The sequence below is a fragment of the Cololabis saira genome, chromosome 24 (assembly GCF_033807715.1).
Source record: "Cololabis saira isolate AMF1-May2022 chromosome 24, fColSai1.1, whole genome shotgun sequence".
Lineage (NCBI taxonomy): Eukaryota > Metazoa > Chordata > Actinopteri > Beloniformes > Belonidae > Cololabis > Cololabis saira.
The window spans coordinates 16,582,478-16,597,352 of record NC_084610.1 but is presented as its reverse complement, the minus strand read 5'-3'; the positions used below and the strand labels follow the sequence as shown (position 1 = coordinate 16,597,352).

Genomic DNA, 14,875 nt, shown 5'->3' with positions numbered 1-14,875 from the left:
CCCTGATGTTCAGTTTCATAGCAGAACTTTGAAAAGCTTTGTGTCACTGTTTTTTGGCCTTAAAGGGTTCATAGTTTATTTAAAAAAACAGCTTGAGGATATATCTACGGAAGAGTATTAGGGCCATGCAGGAAACATTTATTTTTTTTGTATTATATTAAGTTTTTTTTTTATTGTGCACCTCTAGAAAAAAGTCAAAATGTCGAGATTAATGTTGAAATACAATTTCAAGAATAAAGTTGAAATTTTGCCTTTTTTCTCAACATTTCAACTTTATTCATGAAATTTTGACTTTTTTTCTTGAAATTGTATTTCAACATTAATCTCGACATTTCGACTTTTTTCTTGACGTTTCGACTTTTTCCTCAAAGTGCATAATGAAAAAAAAAATCTTCCTCCTCTAAAATATTTTTATTTTTCTCCTGCCTGGCCCTAATACTGTTCCATATATATCTGATTGTCTGAAGTGGATACCAAATTAAAAAAATCCACAGGTGTCTCTGTGAGGAGTTCAGATTTCTGGGGAACTGTGACATCACAGACCCAGAAACGTCCACCTTTACCATCGCTGTCCCTCCAACTCGGAGCTGTGTGGCCTGAAGTCGTGACTCTGATCTCACAGAGTGAGTTGTGCTGCTTCTCTGCTAGTCGGACCAAACAGTGTCATGGATACTCTAGCAAGACTTCAGGATGTTGCGTGAATTTGATTAAAAGAAAAAGGTCATAATTATCTTCTTTAAAAATAATAACAAGCATACAAAAAAAAACTGATGATGTAGCGCTATTCAATAAAAAAGCAAAACAACTCACAAATACAAAAATACAGTAGAAAAAATGAGGTATGAGGCAAATTTACAAACACATTTACTTTGGGTTATAAGCTGGAGGTGAGAGGGGTCGGGGTGGGTCTGGTCCCCCGACGGCCGTCCTGCTGGGCCGGGTCTCTCCCATGTCCGGGTCGCTCCCAGGACCGTAGCACCGGGGGGACCTGGGGGTCCGGGTTAGTGGCTCCCTGGGGGGGAACAGAGGCGTTTAGGTCCGGTACCATCTCCCCCTCCTGCACGTGTGTTTGTATTTAATTAGTTTTGTGTTCATAACGGCCTTGTTTGAATAAATATATGAATAATGCATATTGTTGTAATTGACTAAGTTTACATGCAGTCAAAATTCGGGTTAAGGTCAATATTCCGGTTACTGAAACATTGGGAATAATCTGTTTCCATGCGTGAGCAAACAGGGTTATCCCTGTATACATGATAATGGATCATTTGAGATATCTGGATCAAACCAGCGACGCACGGAGAACGTCATGACGCAATTCCCGTCATTTCCGCTTCTTCTTCCTGTTTCCAAATCCAAAACAACAACAATAACAGCAGCACGGTGGATAATTAACAGCCCAGTAGAAGTCGTTTTGTTTGTCGGCCCTGTAGTTCGCCTTTTACAGCGTCTTCCAGCGGTGCTTGATCTGGTCTGGTGTTTGTACAAATCCTGCTTCGTGCAACTTTTTGCTCACCTTTTTGTAAATCTCACTATCCCGGTACTTTCTACCGTTACAAATGCCAAAATGTTTATATCTTTCATTACATTTATGAAGTGATTAGTCTCCTCCTGGACTCAAAAGACCAAGATTCCTTGTGAAAAGAACATGCGCAGAAAACAAATTCCTGTTCCCTTTGATGGGGACATCCCGTTATAGTCTATGTGCCAGCCTATAGAGCCCTATTGTGAACCCGGAAATGTTCAGTACCCCAAAGTTTTATGTTAAAAATGTACAGTATAGGTCCCCAGCATTTAGAAACTGCCGGATGCTAACTTGCATATGTTGGGCAATTAGCATAATTAGCAACAATTAGCATAGGCCGTTTCAACCAGAAGTGGCCATATTTCAACTCAACACTTTCAATTTCAACTCCCGATTTTGATTAATTTTAGTCGATTTTGAGGTTATTGATGTGCTTAATACATTGGACTTACATTTCAGAATCAAGAGAGCTAACCCTAACCCTAACCCTAACCCTCTAAATGTGATGAGCGACAGGATGACTGGGCTAGGGTAGTGGAGCTACGGATGAATGGACCGGCCTGCAGCTGATGCCCAGTATCACACCAAGTGCTACAATGATTTTAGGAAGGTGCCTATTGACTCAAGTGCAAGTGTTAGTTATAAACCAGTTGATAGCTGCTTAGCTGCTGTCATTGACCACATGAATGCAAAAAAGTCGGTGACCTGGACTGTGTCAGAGTTACACGATGTATATGAAGCTAATTCGGGGGACCTCTGAAGGAAGCAGATGCTATCCAACTTGTGTGATTATTATGGTGACACTGTAGTTGTACTGAGGGTTGAAGGGTGCCTGACTATTGTTGGCTTTAGACAGTGCGTTGGTAAGTCACTCAAACTAGTAAAACAAGCTGAAACCTCTAGTGATGATGATGATGTCACCAAGCTTGTTAGGAGAGTGCGGGCGGAGGTCCGGAATATTCCCTTGCCCCATGAATATGACCTTGGCAGCTTCCGACATGACAAGGTCATACAAGACACAAGTCCAACCCTCCTCAAGCTTGTCTCCAGTCTCATGTCCAAGGAAGGAAAGGTGACTAAACCATCACTTACACTTGCTCAATGCATCCAGCAGCACATCAGTAGGAGCTGGAATCAGACAACTCTGGGGCTTGCTGTGAAACTCCACCATAAGCATGGTAGCTCAGAACTGGTTCAGAACCTAAATGAGCATGGCATTGTCACTACCTATGATGAAGTCCTACGGTTCAGGAAGTCAGCTGCCAAATATGCTTCTGAGGACCCAGATATGTACCTGCGCGCAGTTGGCCTGGACAAACGCATCGGCCCTATCCACAGTTGGGGTGATAATTTTGATCTTGTCGTCTTCACACCCAATGGTCGCCGCACGACTCATGCCATGGCCACTCAGTTTGTGCAGAATCCAGCAGGTATCATGTTCACTGGAGGAGCCACTCCTGGTGGTGGAGTCATGTCACTAAAATTACCCCGTCCTTCGGCAGTTAATACGGCCCGAACCGTAACGTGCACCCAGGTGTGTTTTACATCAAAATGTGCGTCTCCATCCTGCCACTACACGCATTACTTTTCTCAGTCTGGACATGTTAATCTTGTGGCACATAGTTGGTTTGATGGGTTGCTGTAAAGCTCAGGAGGTAGAGAATGTGTTTGAGATGTTGCAGGACTGAGTTCAATTCTTTTTTTTTTTTTTTTTTTTTTAAAGATTGTTTTGGGCTCTAGTGGCCCTTTATTGGAGATGCAGACTGGAAAGGGGTAAAGAGAGAGAACGGGGAAGACACGCAGCAAAGGTGCACGGGCTGGATTCGAACCCGCTACCGCTGCAGGAGGAGGACTGTAGCCTCAGTATATGAGCCGCCGCTTAACCCACTGCGCCACCGAGCGGCCCAGGACTGAGTTCAATTATATGCAAAACTATCAGATAATTACGCCAAGGAATGCTCTGTCAAATATTAAATGTGAGAACTAGTCAGTTTTTTTAAATTTAAATAGGAGTACCTCCTTGTGTTGAGGTTCAGTGCCCTCTTCAACATGTTCTTTAACATGTTGAACATTTTGAAAGCTTGAAACAAAGGACAAAAACATAAAACGTTTTCAGTGCAGTTAAACTTGTGTCCTGGTGTAGCTCATCTTGGAACAAAGAGGCTTTTAATGCAGAGGTTATTGGACCAAACCTTACACCTGAACCACTTTTAAAATGACGTCCTTCTACTGACGATTGAAAACTGGCCAGGAAGCCTGGGAAAGAGGCAATATTGTGGCGCATCATGATAAAGAGCTGTACATTGCTAAAGAGACTGTGAGTTCAATTCCCGCCAGAGGTCTTCAGCCCGTTGACTTTAAGTAGCACAAATCCACTTTTCGAGTTCAACACTCAAAATGAAAAGATAAATGCACTAAGAGAGATGTCTTCCCCCAAGGATACTGGTGGTGTGGAGGGTTTGCTCAGGGCTATAAGGCGCCAATGAAAGGGTGGTGCTGGTTCAAACCCGCAGTATCTAGAGAGGTAGAGGCATCAGACCTTATACCTGGACCACTTTTAAAATTATGTCCTTCAACTGAGGACTGAAAACTGGCCAGGAAGCCTGCAAAGGAGGCAAGTATGTTGTGCACCATGGAAGAGTGCTGCACGTTGTTAAAGAGACAGTGAGTTCAATTCCCGCCAGAGGTCTTCAGCCCGTTGACTTTAAGTAGAACAAAATCCACTTTTAGAGTTCAACGCTAAAAATGAAAAGATAAATGCACTAAGAGAGATGTCTTCCCCCCAAGGATACTGGTGGTGTGGAGGGTTTGCTCATGGCTATAAGGTGCCAATGAAAGGGTGGTGCATGCTGGTTCAAACCCTCCCCATCCTCAGTATCTGAAGGGGTAGAGGGATCAGGGAGGATGAGAGGTTAGGAGTGCTAGGGGGATGAGGTAGGATGAGGAGGGCTAGGGGGGTCAGGTAGGATGAGCAGGGGTCAGGTAGGATGAGGAGGGCTTGGTGGGGTCAGGTAGGATGAGCAGGGGTCAGGTAGGATGAGGAGGGTTTGGGGGGGGTCAGGTAGGATGAGGAGGGGTCAGGTAGGATGAGGAGGGGTCAGGTAGGATGAGGAGGGCAGGAGGACTAGAGGAGAAAGGCAAGGGGGATCAGGGTGTAAGAGGTGGGCTAGGGACATGAGGAAAGACAGCTTGGGGGAGGGTCAGGAAGGTTGAGGTAGGAGTGCCCAGGGGATCAGGTAAGAAAGTAATTACCCTTTTTAAAGCTTTGATTTGTAAAAGGTCCTATCACCTGATCCTCCGAGCACTCCTACCTAGCCTGCCTCCTCATCCTTCCTGGCACCCCTTGCCCTTCTCCTACCTCAGGGGTAGGCAATTCTGGTCCTCGAGGGCCGGTGTCCTGCATGTTTTAGATGTTTCCCTGCTTTAATGACACAGGTACTTTTATCACGGTGTGCTGAAGCAGGGTAACATCTAAGACATGCAGGACACCGGCCCTCGAGGACCGGAATTGCCTACCCCTGTCCTACCTAACCCCCAAGCCCTTCTCAACCTTCCTGATGCCACCAAGTCCCCCTCTTCCTACCTCATACCCCTGGCCCTTCAGCTGTCCTCTTACTCCCTAGCCCTCCTCATAGCCCCTAGCCCTCATGCCCTCTCCTCCTACCTGACCCCCCCCTAACCTTCTCATCCTACCTCATCCCCCTAGCACTCCTAACCTCTCATCCTCCCTGATCCCTCTACCCCTTCAGATACTGAGGATGGGGAGGGTTTGAACCAGCATGCACCACCCTTTCATTGGCACCTTATAGCCCTGAGCAAACCCTCCACACCACCAGTATCCTTGGGGGAAGACATCTCTCTTAGTGCATTTATCTTTTCATTTTTTGTGTTGAACTCTAAAAGTGGATTTGTGCTACTTAAAGTCAACAGGCTGAAGACCTCCGGCGGGGAATTGAACTCTCAGTCTCTTTAACAATGTACAGCTCTTTACCATGAGGGCCACAATCTTGCCTCTTTCCCAGGCTTCCTGGCCAGTTTTCAATCGTCAGTAGAAGGACGTAATTTTAAAAGTGGTCCAGGTATAAGGTCTGATGCCTCTAACTAACCAGATACTGAGGATGGGGAGGGTTTGAACCAGCATGCACCACCCTTTCATTGGCACCTTAAAGCCCTGAGCAAACCCTCCACACCACCAGTATCCTTGGGGGGAAGACATCTCTCATAGTGCATTTATCTTTTCATTTTGAGTGTTGAACTCTAAAAGTGGATTTTGATCTACTTAAAGACAACTGGCTGAAGACCTCTGGCGGGAATTGAACTCACAGTGTCTTTAACAACGTGCAGCTCTTTACCATGATGCGCCACATACAGTACTCACCTCTTTCACAGGCTTCCTGGCCAGTTTTCAATCCTCAGTAGGACATTATTTTAAAAGTGGCTCAGGTATAGGGTTTGCTCCAATAACTTCTGCATTTGAAACCCTCTTTGTTCCAAGATGAACTACACCAGGACACAAGTTCAGCTGCACTGAAAATTGTAATCCCTCCAAACCACCAAATAACCTCTTCAGTCATGTCTCATAGCGCATTTGACTTTTCATTTTGAATGTTAAAATTTAAAATTGACAGGTTTGGTGCTTTTTAAAGACAACAGGATGAAGAACTCTAGAAGGAATTGAACCTTAAGTCTTCTTTAGACCATGCACCTCCATAACATCTTGTGCCATAGAGTCACATGCCACTAAGGCTTCCTAGTGAGTTTTTAGTCCTCAGTAGAAGGAAATCGCTTTAAAAGTGGTCCCGGGATAAGGTTTGAACACAAGCTCTGCAGTGGAAAGCCTCTTTGCATCCAGTTGAGCTACTGAAGAGTACTTTGATATGAGGTTTCAAAATAGTCTATCACAGGGCTCTTCAAGTCCGGTCCTCGAGGGATCAGGTAGGATGAGAGGGCAGGAGGCGGGGTAGAGGGATCAGAAGGGTCCTGCATGGTTTAGGTGTTATCTTGCATCAACACACCTGATTCTAATCAATGGTCATCACCAGAAGTTTCAAGTAACGAAGTACAAATACTTCGTTACCTTATTGAAGTAGAAATTTTGGTTATCTATACTTCACTGGAGTAATTATTTTTCGGACGACTTTTTACTTTTACTCCTTACATTTTCACGCAATTATCTGTACTATTTACTCCTTACATTTTAAAACCAGCCTTGTTACTCTATTTCATTTCGGCCTTTAAAAAAACTATCCAGTTAAATTGCTCCATCCGGATAGAGTGAATTTGGTTGTGGTTGTTTCAGATGTTCTTGTCCAGTTTTGTTCTTACATCCGTTCCCTCAGATTCCTGCAACTAAACTTGGATGTACATTCCAATAAAGGTTAGGATAAATGATAACATGCCTCTGAAGTTTGACTTTTTGCACCATTACAATACTTATAGGCAACTAGTCATCATATCTCCTGCTCTCTGAAACACATGTTAATGCTCAATAGTACACATATAAGGTTCTTTAATATATTTGCATTATACTAAGATGCATTCATTTTCAATGGCTTTTGTCCTTAATGGCTTTTTTCCCCCTTACATTACTTTTACTTTTATACTTTAGGTAGTTTTGAAACCAGTACTTTTATACTTTTACTTGAGTAAAAAACTGTATTGATACTTCTACTAATTGATACTTCCTAACTTCTACAGGAGTATTTTAAACTCTAGTATCTATACTTCTACCTGAGTAATGAATGTGAATACTGAAGACACCTCTGGTCATCAACAACTTGTCATCGAGGTCTACACAACTCCATTAGTGACAGTTTACAGCCAGTGGAGGCTCAAACTGTTGAACTTGTCTTTGCTGCCGGTAAAACTATGACCACAAAATAACGTTTATGCATATGCAATCAAAATCTATGACTCTGTTTCTGGAATTCACGCCTTTTGAAAAAAAATGTGCTTCCATACCTGTGACCCAAATGAGAATAAGTATGTATGGATGGATACACATAAAGTTTGACATAAAGAGTCGTGGGTGGTGTGATCTGACTCGGTATTGAGTCCTTGACCTTCATTGGCCTGAATTAGCCCCGCCCCTTCTTCTGATTGGTTGATATCTGATAGTTCCTACTTTCTGCCATAACTTTTGAATGGTTTGATATAGAGAGTCATGGCTAGTGTCATCCGCTAAATGTCCAGGGGCCTCATCTATAAAGCTTGCTTGCGCAGAAAAAGCACCTGAAAGTTGCGGAAGCTGCCATCTACGCAAAGCCTCGGATCTAAAAAGAAAAAACTAACAGGAAAATCTGCGGATCCCTACGGCAACCCTGTTTGACTGACTAAAATGAGTTTGCAGTTTTTCCATTGTTGCATGAAACGAGGCGGTGTGAGCAACCACGAGCAGCGGTCCCGCCTTTAGGTTCCTGGTCTGAGTTTTTGTACACCAGGACGGCCAAAACCGATGCCTAGTAGTAGTAGTTCTCGTCTCTGATACTCTGCTGCATCCTTGTTGGGAAAGAAGCAGCTGAAGGTTGTTTGTTTCTTCCAGATGACTGATTTTTTTTTTTTTGCAGATGCAATAAACGTTTATTTCTCAGTGGTTTACATTCATGTTTTTATACGACAGATCTCATGTGGTGAGGAAGAAAACAGCCCAAAAAGCCCCCATCAAGTATCAAATCACATTTTATTGTTATAAATATCACTTCTCATTGACAGAAAAACAAAAGATTTGAAATATAGTCAAAAATATTTAGTAAAATACCCCAATGTTTGGATGTAAAAATATAGATTAGTGCAGAGAAATCGGAGGGGAAATCTGACAGTCACCAGGCGACTAACGTCACAATCGCCGGGTTTAATCCAGAGAAATGAGTTGAATCCAGGTTTCGAGTCTTGAGATGCAAAAACCTTTAACAGGAAGTGATTGTCTCTTTGTAATACTTGTGCTTGTAGATGAGGATTGAAGGTTCCTTATTGGAGAGCTGGAGCAGGAAAACAACCAGTAGGATTTCTGGAGGCACGACTACGGAAGAGTATTAGGGCCATGTAGGAGAAAAAATATTTGAGAGGGGAAGGTTTTTTGTTGTGCACATCAAGAAAAAAGTCGCAATGTCGAGATTATTGTTGGAATACAATTTCAAGAACAAAGTCGAAATTTTGCCTTTTTTTCCTCAACATTTTGACTTTTTTTCTTGAAACATTAATCTCGACATTTCTACTTTTTTCTCGAAGTGCATAATCTAAAATATTTTTATTTTTCTCCCGCCTGGCCCTAATACTCTGCTGCTAGCTATCTTTTTTTTTTTTTTTTTCTTTCTTTTTCCCGTTGCTGCTAAGATCTGACTCTGGCTTCGTCCCAGTCAGGCATCTTCATCCAGCTCTCGGTAAAAGACAAATGAGTTGCCCCAAAGTTGTCGACTAGCACCTGAACCAAGAAACTAATGAAAGCTAGACTGGAAAACTAAAACCCTGATGTTCATATTCATAGCAGAACTTTGAAAAGCTTTGTGTCACTGTTTTTTGGCCTTAAAGGGTTCATAGTTTATTTAAAAACACAGCTTGAGGATATATCTACGGAAGAGTATTAGGGCCATGCAGGAGAAATTTTTTTTATTTTTTATTACCGTATAAGATTTTTTTTTTATTGTGCACTTCAAAAATGTCGAGATTAATGTTGAAATACAATTTCAAGAATAAAGTTGAAATTTTGCCTGTTTTCTCAACATTTCGACTTTATTCACGAAATTTTGACTTTTTTTCTTGAAATTGTATTTCAACATTAATCTCGACATTTTGACTTTTTTCTTGACGTTTCGACTTTTTCCTCGAAATGCATAATGGGAAAAAAATCTTCCTCCTCTAAAATATTTTTATTTTTCTCCTGCCTGGCCCTAATACTCTTCCGTATATATCTGATTGTCTGAAGTGGATACCAAATAAAAAAAAAAAACACAAGATGCAACCCAGTCCCTTTGTTTAGGACTGCACAGATACTCTAGCAAGACTTCAGGATGTTGCGTGAATTTGATTAAAAGAAAAAGGTCATAATTGTCTTCTTTAAAAATAAAAACAAGCGTACAAAAAAAACTGATGATGTAGCGCTAATCAATAAAAAAGCAAAACAACTCACAAATACAAAAATACAGTAGAAAAAATGAGGTATGAGACAAATTTACAAACACATTTACTTTGGGTTATAAGCTGGAGGTGAGAGGGGTCGGGGTGGTTCTGGTCCCCCGACGGCCGTCCTGCTGGGCCGGGTCTCTCCCATGTCCGGGTCGCTCCCAGGACCGTAGCACCGGGGGGACCTGGGGGTCCGGGTTAGTGGCTCCCTGGGGGGGAACAGAGGCGTTACTGGAATAATCTGTTTCCATGTGTGAGCAAACAGGGTTATCCCTTTATACGTGGTAATTAATCATTTGGGATCTCTGGATCAAACCAGCGACGCACGGAGAACGTCATGACGCAATTCCCGTAATTTCATCTTCTTCTTCCTTCAAATCCAAAACAATAACAGCAGCACGGCGGATAATGAACAGCCCAGTAGAAGTCGTTTTGTTTCTCGGCCCTGTAGTTCGCCTTTTTCAGCGTCTTCCAGCGGTGCTTGATCTGGTCTGGCGTTCGTACAAATCCTGCTTCGTGCAACTTTTCGCTCACCTTTTTGTAAATCTCGCTATCCCGGTACTTTCTACCGTCTACAAATGACAACATGTTCATATCTTTCACTACATTTATGAAGTGATTAGTCTCCTCCTGGTCTTGTGTTTCTCCATGTTTATAAGAACTTGCTGGACTCAAAAGACCAAGATTCCTTGTGAAAAGAACATGCGCAGAAAACAAATTCCTGTTCCTTTTGATTGGGATGTCCCGTTAGGCGTTTACAAGACCGAATACTCGGGTTAGAAAAGGAGTAACCCAGGGGTCATATTCGGGTTGCTAAAAACTGGAATATGAGCAAATTCCAGTTATTCAAACGGGTTATTGGTGTTTACATGGCCGTGCAAAACCGGGTTATTGCTAATATTCCGGTTATTACCCTGATGAAGTTCTTTTGACCGAAAGCTTAGTTAAAGCTTGTTTAATTAAAGATACTTGCATTGATCCAAGTCTGCAGATCCTCTTTTTTACATAATATTCCGGTTAGAAAAGGGTTATTGACTGCATGTAAACGTAATCAATGATTAAGCATCAGGTCCATTTCAGTGATGCTGATATACAGTGTAATCTGATTACTTTAATGGTAAATATCGATTTTAATAATTTTAATCTTTAATATTTAAAATTCAGGTTTCATCTCCAAATTAAGTCCAATTTAAATCAGTAACATTTCCTATTCATGACTTTTCTGAGGTGGAGGGGGGTGTTGGAGCTGGTTATTCTGCTAGAGGACTTTGGGACTAGTTAGTAGTCGTGTCAATCCTTAAAAGCACTGGAGTCAATCCTCCAATAGTGTAGAAATAGCGGTAGTGCAGTCGCCACACATATCTACGGAAGAGTATTAGGGCCAGGCAGGAGAAAAATAAAAATAATATTTTAGAGGAGGAAGATTCTTTTTTCATTATGCACTTCGAGAAAAAAGTCAATGTCGAGAAAAAAGTCGTGAATTAAGTCGAAATTTCAAGATTAATGTTGAAATACAATTTCAAGAATAAAGTCGAAATTTCGAGAATAAAGTCGAAATAGTACTTCACCATTATTCTTGACATTTCAACTTTTTTCTCGAAATTGTACTTCAACATTATTCTCGACTTATCGACTTTTTTCTCGACATTTCGACTTTTTTCTCGAAGTGCATAATGAAAAAAAAATCTTCCTCCTCTAAAATATTATTTTTATTTTTCTCCTGCCTGGCCCTAATACTCTTCCGTACATATCTGATCTCAGCTGATTGATGGAAACATTTCTAGTGAGTTCAACATCATCATCCACTTCTCTGTGTTATTGTGCTGCAGTTGAAAACAAGCTCATATGGAAACTAGCTGAACCAGGATGGAGCTGATGTTCTACAATCACGCAGGATCAGGAAATAACCAGGTTTGGTCTGGGTCTGGAGCTGAACTAGTCCTGGTCTTGATACTCTGTCCTGGTCTGGGTTCAGGCGGTCTGGTCTTAACTATAGGGCTAGATCAGTGCGTGTTTGGGAGGCTTTACAGGTGTTTAACGCGGCTTTGAAAGAGCTGCAGCATCTGCATCCATCAGCACGCCCCAAACACAGCAGAGGGTCGCACAGCTGCGTAATCATCACTCTGGTCGCTTCATGGACACACACACACACACACACACACACACACACACACACACACACACACACACACACACACACACACACACACACACACACACACACACACACACACACACACACACACACACACACACACACACACACACACACACACACACACACACACACACACGAGTACGTGTGTGTGTGTTCAGCTGTGTGATGATGACAACACGTCAGGCTTTAAACAAGCAACAAAAACTGCATTTATGTCCCAGAGAAACTGTATTCCTTCAGCAGCTTTGGTGGGAGCGTTGACCCCCCCCCCCCTCACCTGGTAGACAGTGGCTGGTTGCTATGGCGATGCCGTACAGGTGGGAGCGCTGCTCGGGCAGGTACTCGTCAGTGATCCTACTGCTGTCCTTGTTGACGGCCACCACGCCGTCCCTGCAGGGCAGACGGGAGAACGACACATCCGGCAATAAAATTAACATTTTTCAAACATGTTTATTTATGTTCAAATTTAAAAATTATATACAAGACCTTCCTTCTTCTTTTCATAATTTCTTTTGTGTTAATTCTGATATTCATTCTTATGCCACAAGGCACAAAGATGATTTAATTTACAGTTTTGTAGAACATGGAAATGCAATCTTTCACCACTTGTGGAATTCACTCAATAAATCTCTTAAATCATCACCATCCTTGCCAATATTCAAAAAACATTTAAAGAACTTTCTTATTGTTTCATCTTTGTAGTGTTCATTATTTGATCTGAGTTACATTTTCTTTTGTGTTTTTTTGTGTTTTTTTACTCCCCTTGTGTAGCTTTTGTTTTGTTTTTTATTCATATATGGAAAGGATTCTACAGGACTGTCTCAGAAAATTAGAATATTGTGATAAAGTTCTTTATTTTCTGTAATGCAATTAAAAAAACTAAAATGTTATAAGATAATAAGATAATAAGATTAAGATTCCCAGAATATTCACATTTTTTGAGATAGGATATTTGAGTTTTCTTAAACTGTAAGTCATGATCAGCAATATTAAAATAATAAAAGGCTTGCAATATTTCAGTTGATTTGTAATGAATCCAGAATGTATGACATTTTTGTTTTTGTAAGTGCATTACAGAAAATCACAATATTCTAATTTTCTGAGACAGTCCTGTATATAAGCCACTAGGCTTCTTCCTTTCCTTGCATAATATTTCATTGTTTTTTCATTTTTTGTTCAATTTGTCTTATATTGCTAAATAAATAAACTAAACTAGACACATCTGAGCTGCAGTCATAACCTGGACCAGGTTTAGGGGTATTATGGGATGGTACCTCCTCCAGTCAGTGTAGTAGAAGTGGTTCCCGTGGTGCACCATGCTGAAGGGGTAGTTGAGGCCGGAGTGGATCACCCTGCGGTCCGACCCGTCCGGGGAGACGCACTCCAGACGCTTGGTACCTGTCAGACCCGGAGAGCAGCGTTCAGCACCGTCACTCAGGAAAACACGTTTCTCCGAGCCCCGGGGGGGCTGGATCTGACCGGGGGGGTCGTACCTGCGTCGGCCCAGCAGACCTGGCCCGAGGACGAGTCGTGGGTCAGCGCGTTGGGCAGCCCGATCCCGTCAGACACCACCACCCTGCGGTCCCGCCCGTCCACCGACGCGCTCTCGATCTTGGGAGCCTCCCGGTTCCAGTCGGTCCAGTACAGAGTCCTGCAGGGAAACACGGAGGGGGGGAGTTCAGCACCGGATCATGACCGGGCATGACAGGGGGCCGGATTCACAAAACATTCTTAAGAAAAAAAATCTTCTTAAGTGTCATTTTTTTCTCAAGTTCAGTCTTAAGAAGAAAAAAGAGAATAAGTCATATTTTCCAAAAAGGTTCTTAAGTATTTTCTCAACTTTCTTCTTAAGAAAAAAATTAATAAATGGTATTCTTGAAATAAAAGTTCTCAAATTTGTTCTTGACTTTTTTCTTAACTTTAAGACAACCTTGACCTGTCTTAAAATTTCTTCTATGAAAAGGTAAGACTCTAATATCACCTTTTTCAACACATTTTAGACAAGTTTAGACTAGTAGGTCATAGTTTGAGGATATACTTTGTAATTAAGCCTGTTAACTGTTTGTTAGCATGTTAGTTAGCGTGGTAGTTAATTATTATTAATTTTCCCCAATAGTATTTTTTTTTGCACATTAATCTCATCCACCATAACCTTGAAAAGTTCCTGCATCTGTTTTTCTCCTTCTCCGTGTTTAGTGAGTGACTGACGGTTAAGACCAAACTACCTGTATAAATGTTGTTTGTTGGCGCATGCAATGCAATGACATATTTTAAGAAGTTCTTAAGTAGGAAAAATAAGAAATTCATAAGAAATGACAGTTCTTAAGACGGTTCTTGAGAAAATATTGAGGAATTAACTTAAGAACTTTCTTATGAACTTCTTAATTTTAGATCTTAAGACATTTCTTAAGATCGTTCTTAAGAACATATTGGTGAATCTCCTGAATTACAAAGCATTACATGTTGTATATTGCTTTTTCTTTTGAATTATTGTGTGGAAGTTTGGGGCAACAACTACAAATCCTCGCTCCGACCGCTGGGCTCAGTCCAGGAAATAACCGTCAGACCGGTTCAAAAGGCAGGTTTCAGGGAACACACTGATTATTCATAGGTCTCCAGGACCTTACTAATGATTATTCATAGGAGCTTCCAGCTCTAACTTCTCATTTAACTGGATCAGCCGTTCCTCATCCATGACCGTTTCCTACAGCGCTTTCAACCGGCTTTCAATGCGAGCGACAGGAAGAAAATAGAAGCAGGGCATCCGACAAATGTTCAGCTGCGTCGCTGCGGCCAGTTAGGACAGTCCAATAGAAAATAAAGCAATAGTAGGGCTGGGGATCGATTCAAATATCAAGAATCGATTCGATTCTGATTCTAAAGATTCAGAATCGATTATCACGCTTTGATTCGATCCGATTCGATATTGATTTGGGTTACTGTTAATAAAACTTTTTTTCAGCTGTTGCATGAATTATATGACTGTAGTTCTGCAACATATTAATACTAGTATTATATTGAGATTCAACAGCAAGTATTGGCAGCTAATGATGCTGTAAGGACCAATCACCTCC

At 41.7% G+C, this 14,875-nt stretch overlaps 1 protein-coding gene across 1 annotated transcript in view; it reads right to left on the bottom strand.

Moving 5' to 3' along the window:
- Positions 1-8,203: 8,203 nt before the first annotated feature.
- Positions 8,204-14,875, bottom strand: part of nid2a (nidogen 2a (osteonidogen)) — a 98,750-nt gene continuing 92,078 nt past the window's right edge. The window contains exons 45-48 of the mRNA XM_061715418.1: positions 13,295-13,452; positions 13,076-13,199; positions 12,079-12,191; positions 8,204-9,852 (exon numbers count right to left, since the gene is read on the bottom strand). Coding sequence (XP_061571402.1) covers positions 9,842-9,852; positions 12,079-12,191; positions 13,076-13,199; positions 13,295-13,452 — 406 coding nt within the window. The 3' untranslated portion in view covers positions 8,204-9,841. The remainder of the gene's footprint in view (positions 9,853-12,078; positions 12,192-13,075; positions 13,200-13,294; positions 13,453-14,875) is intronic.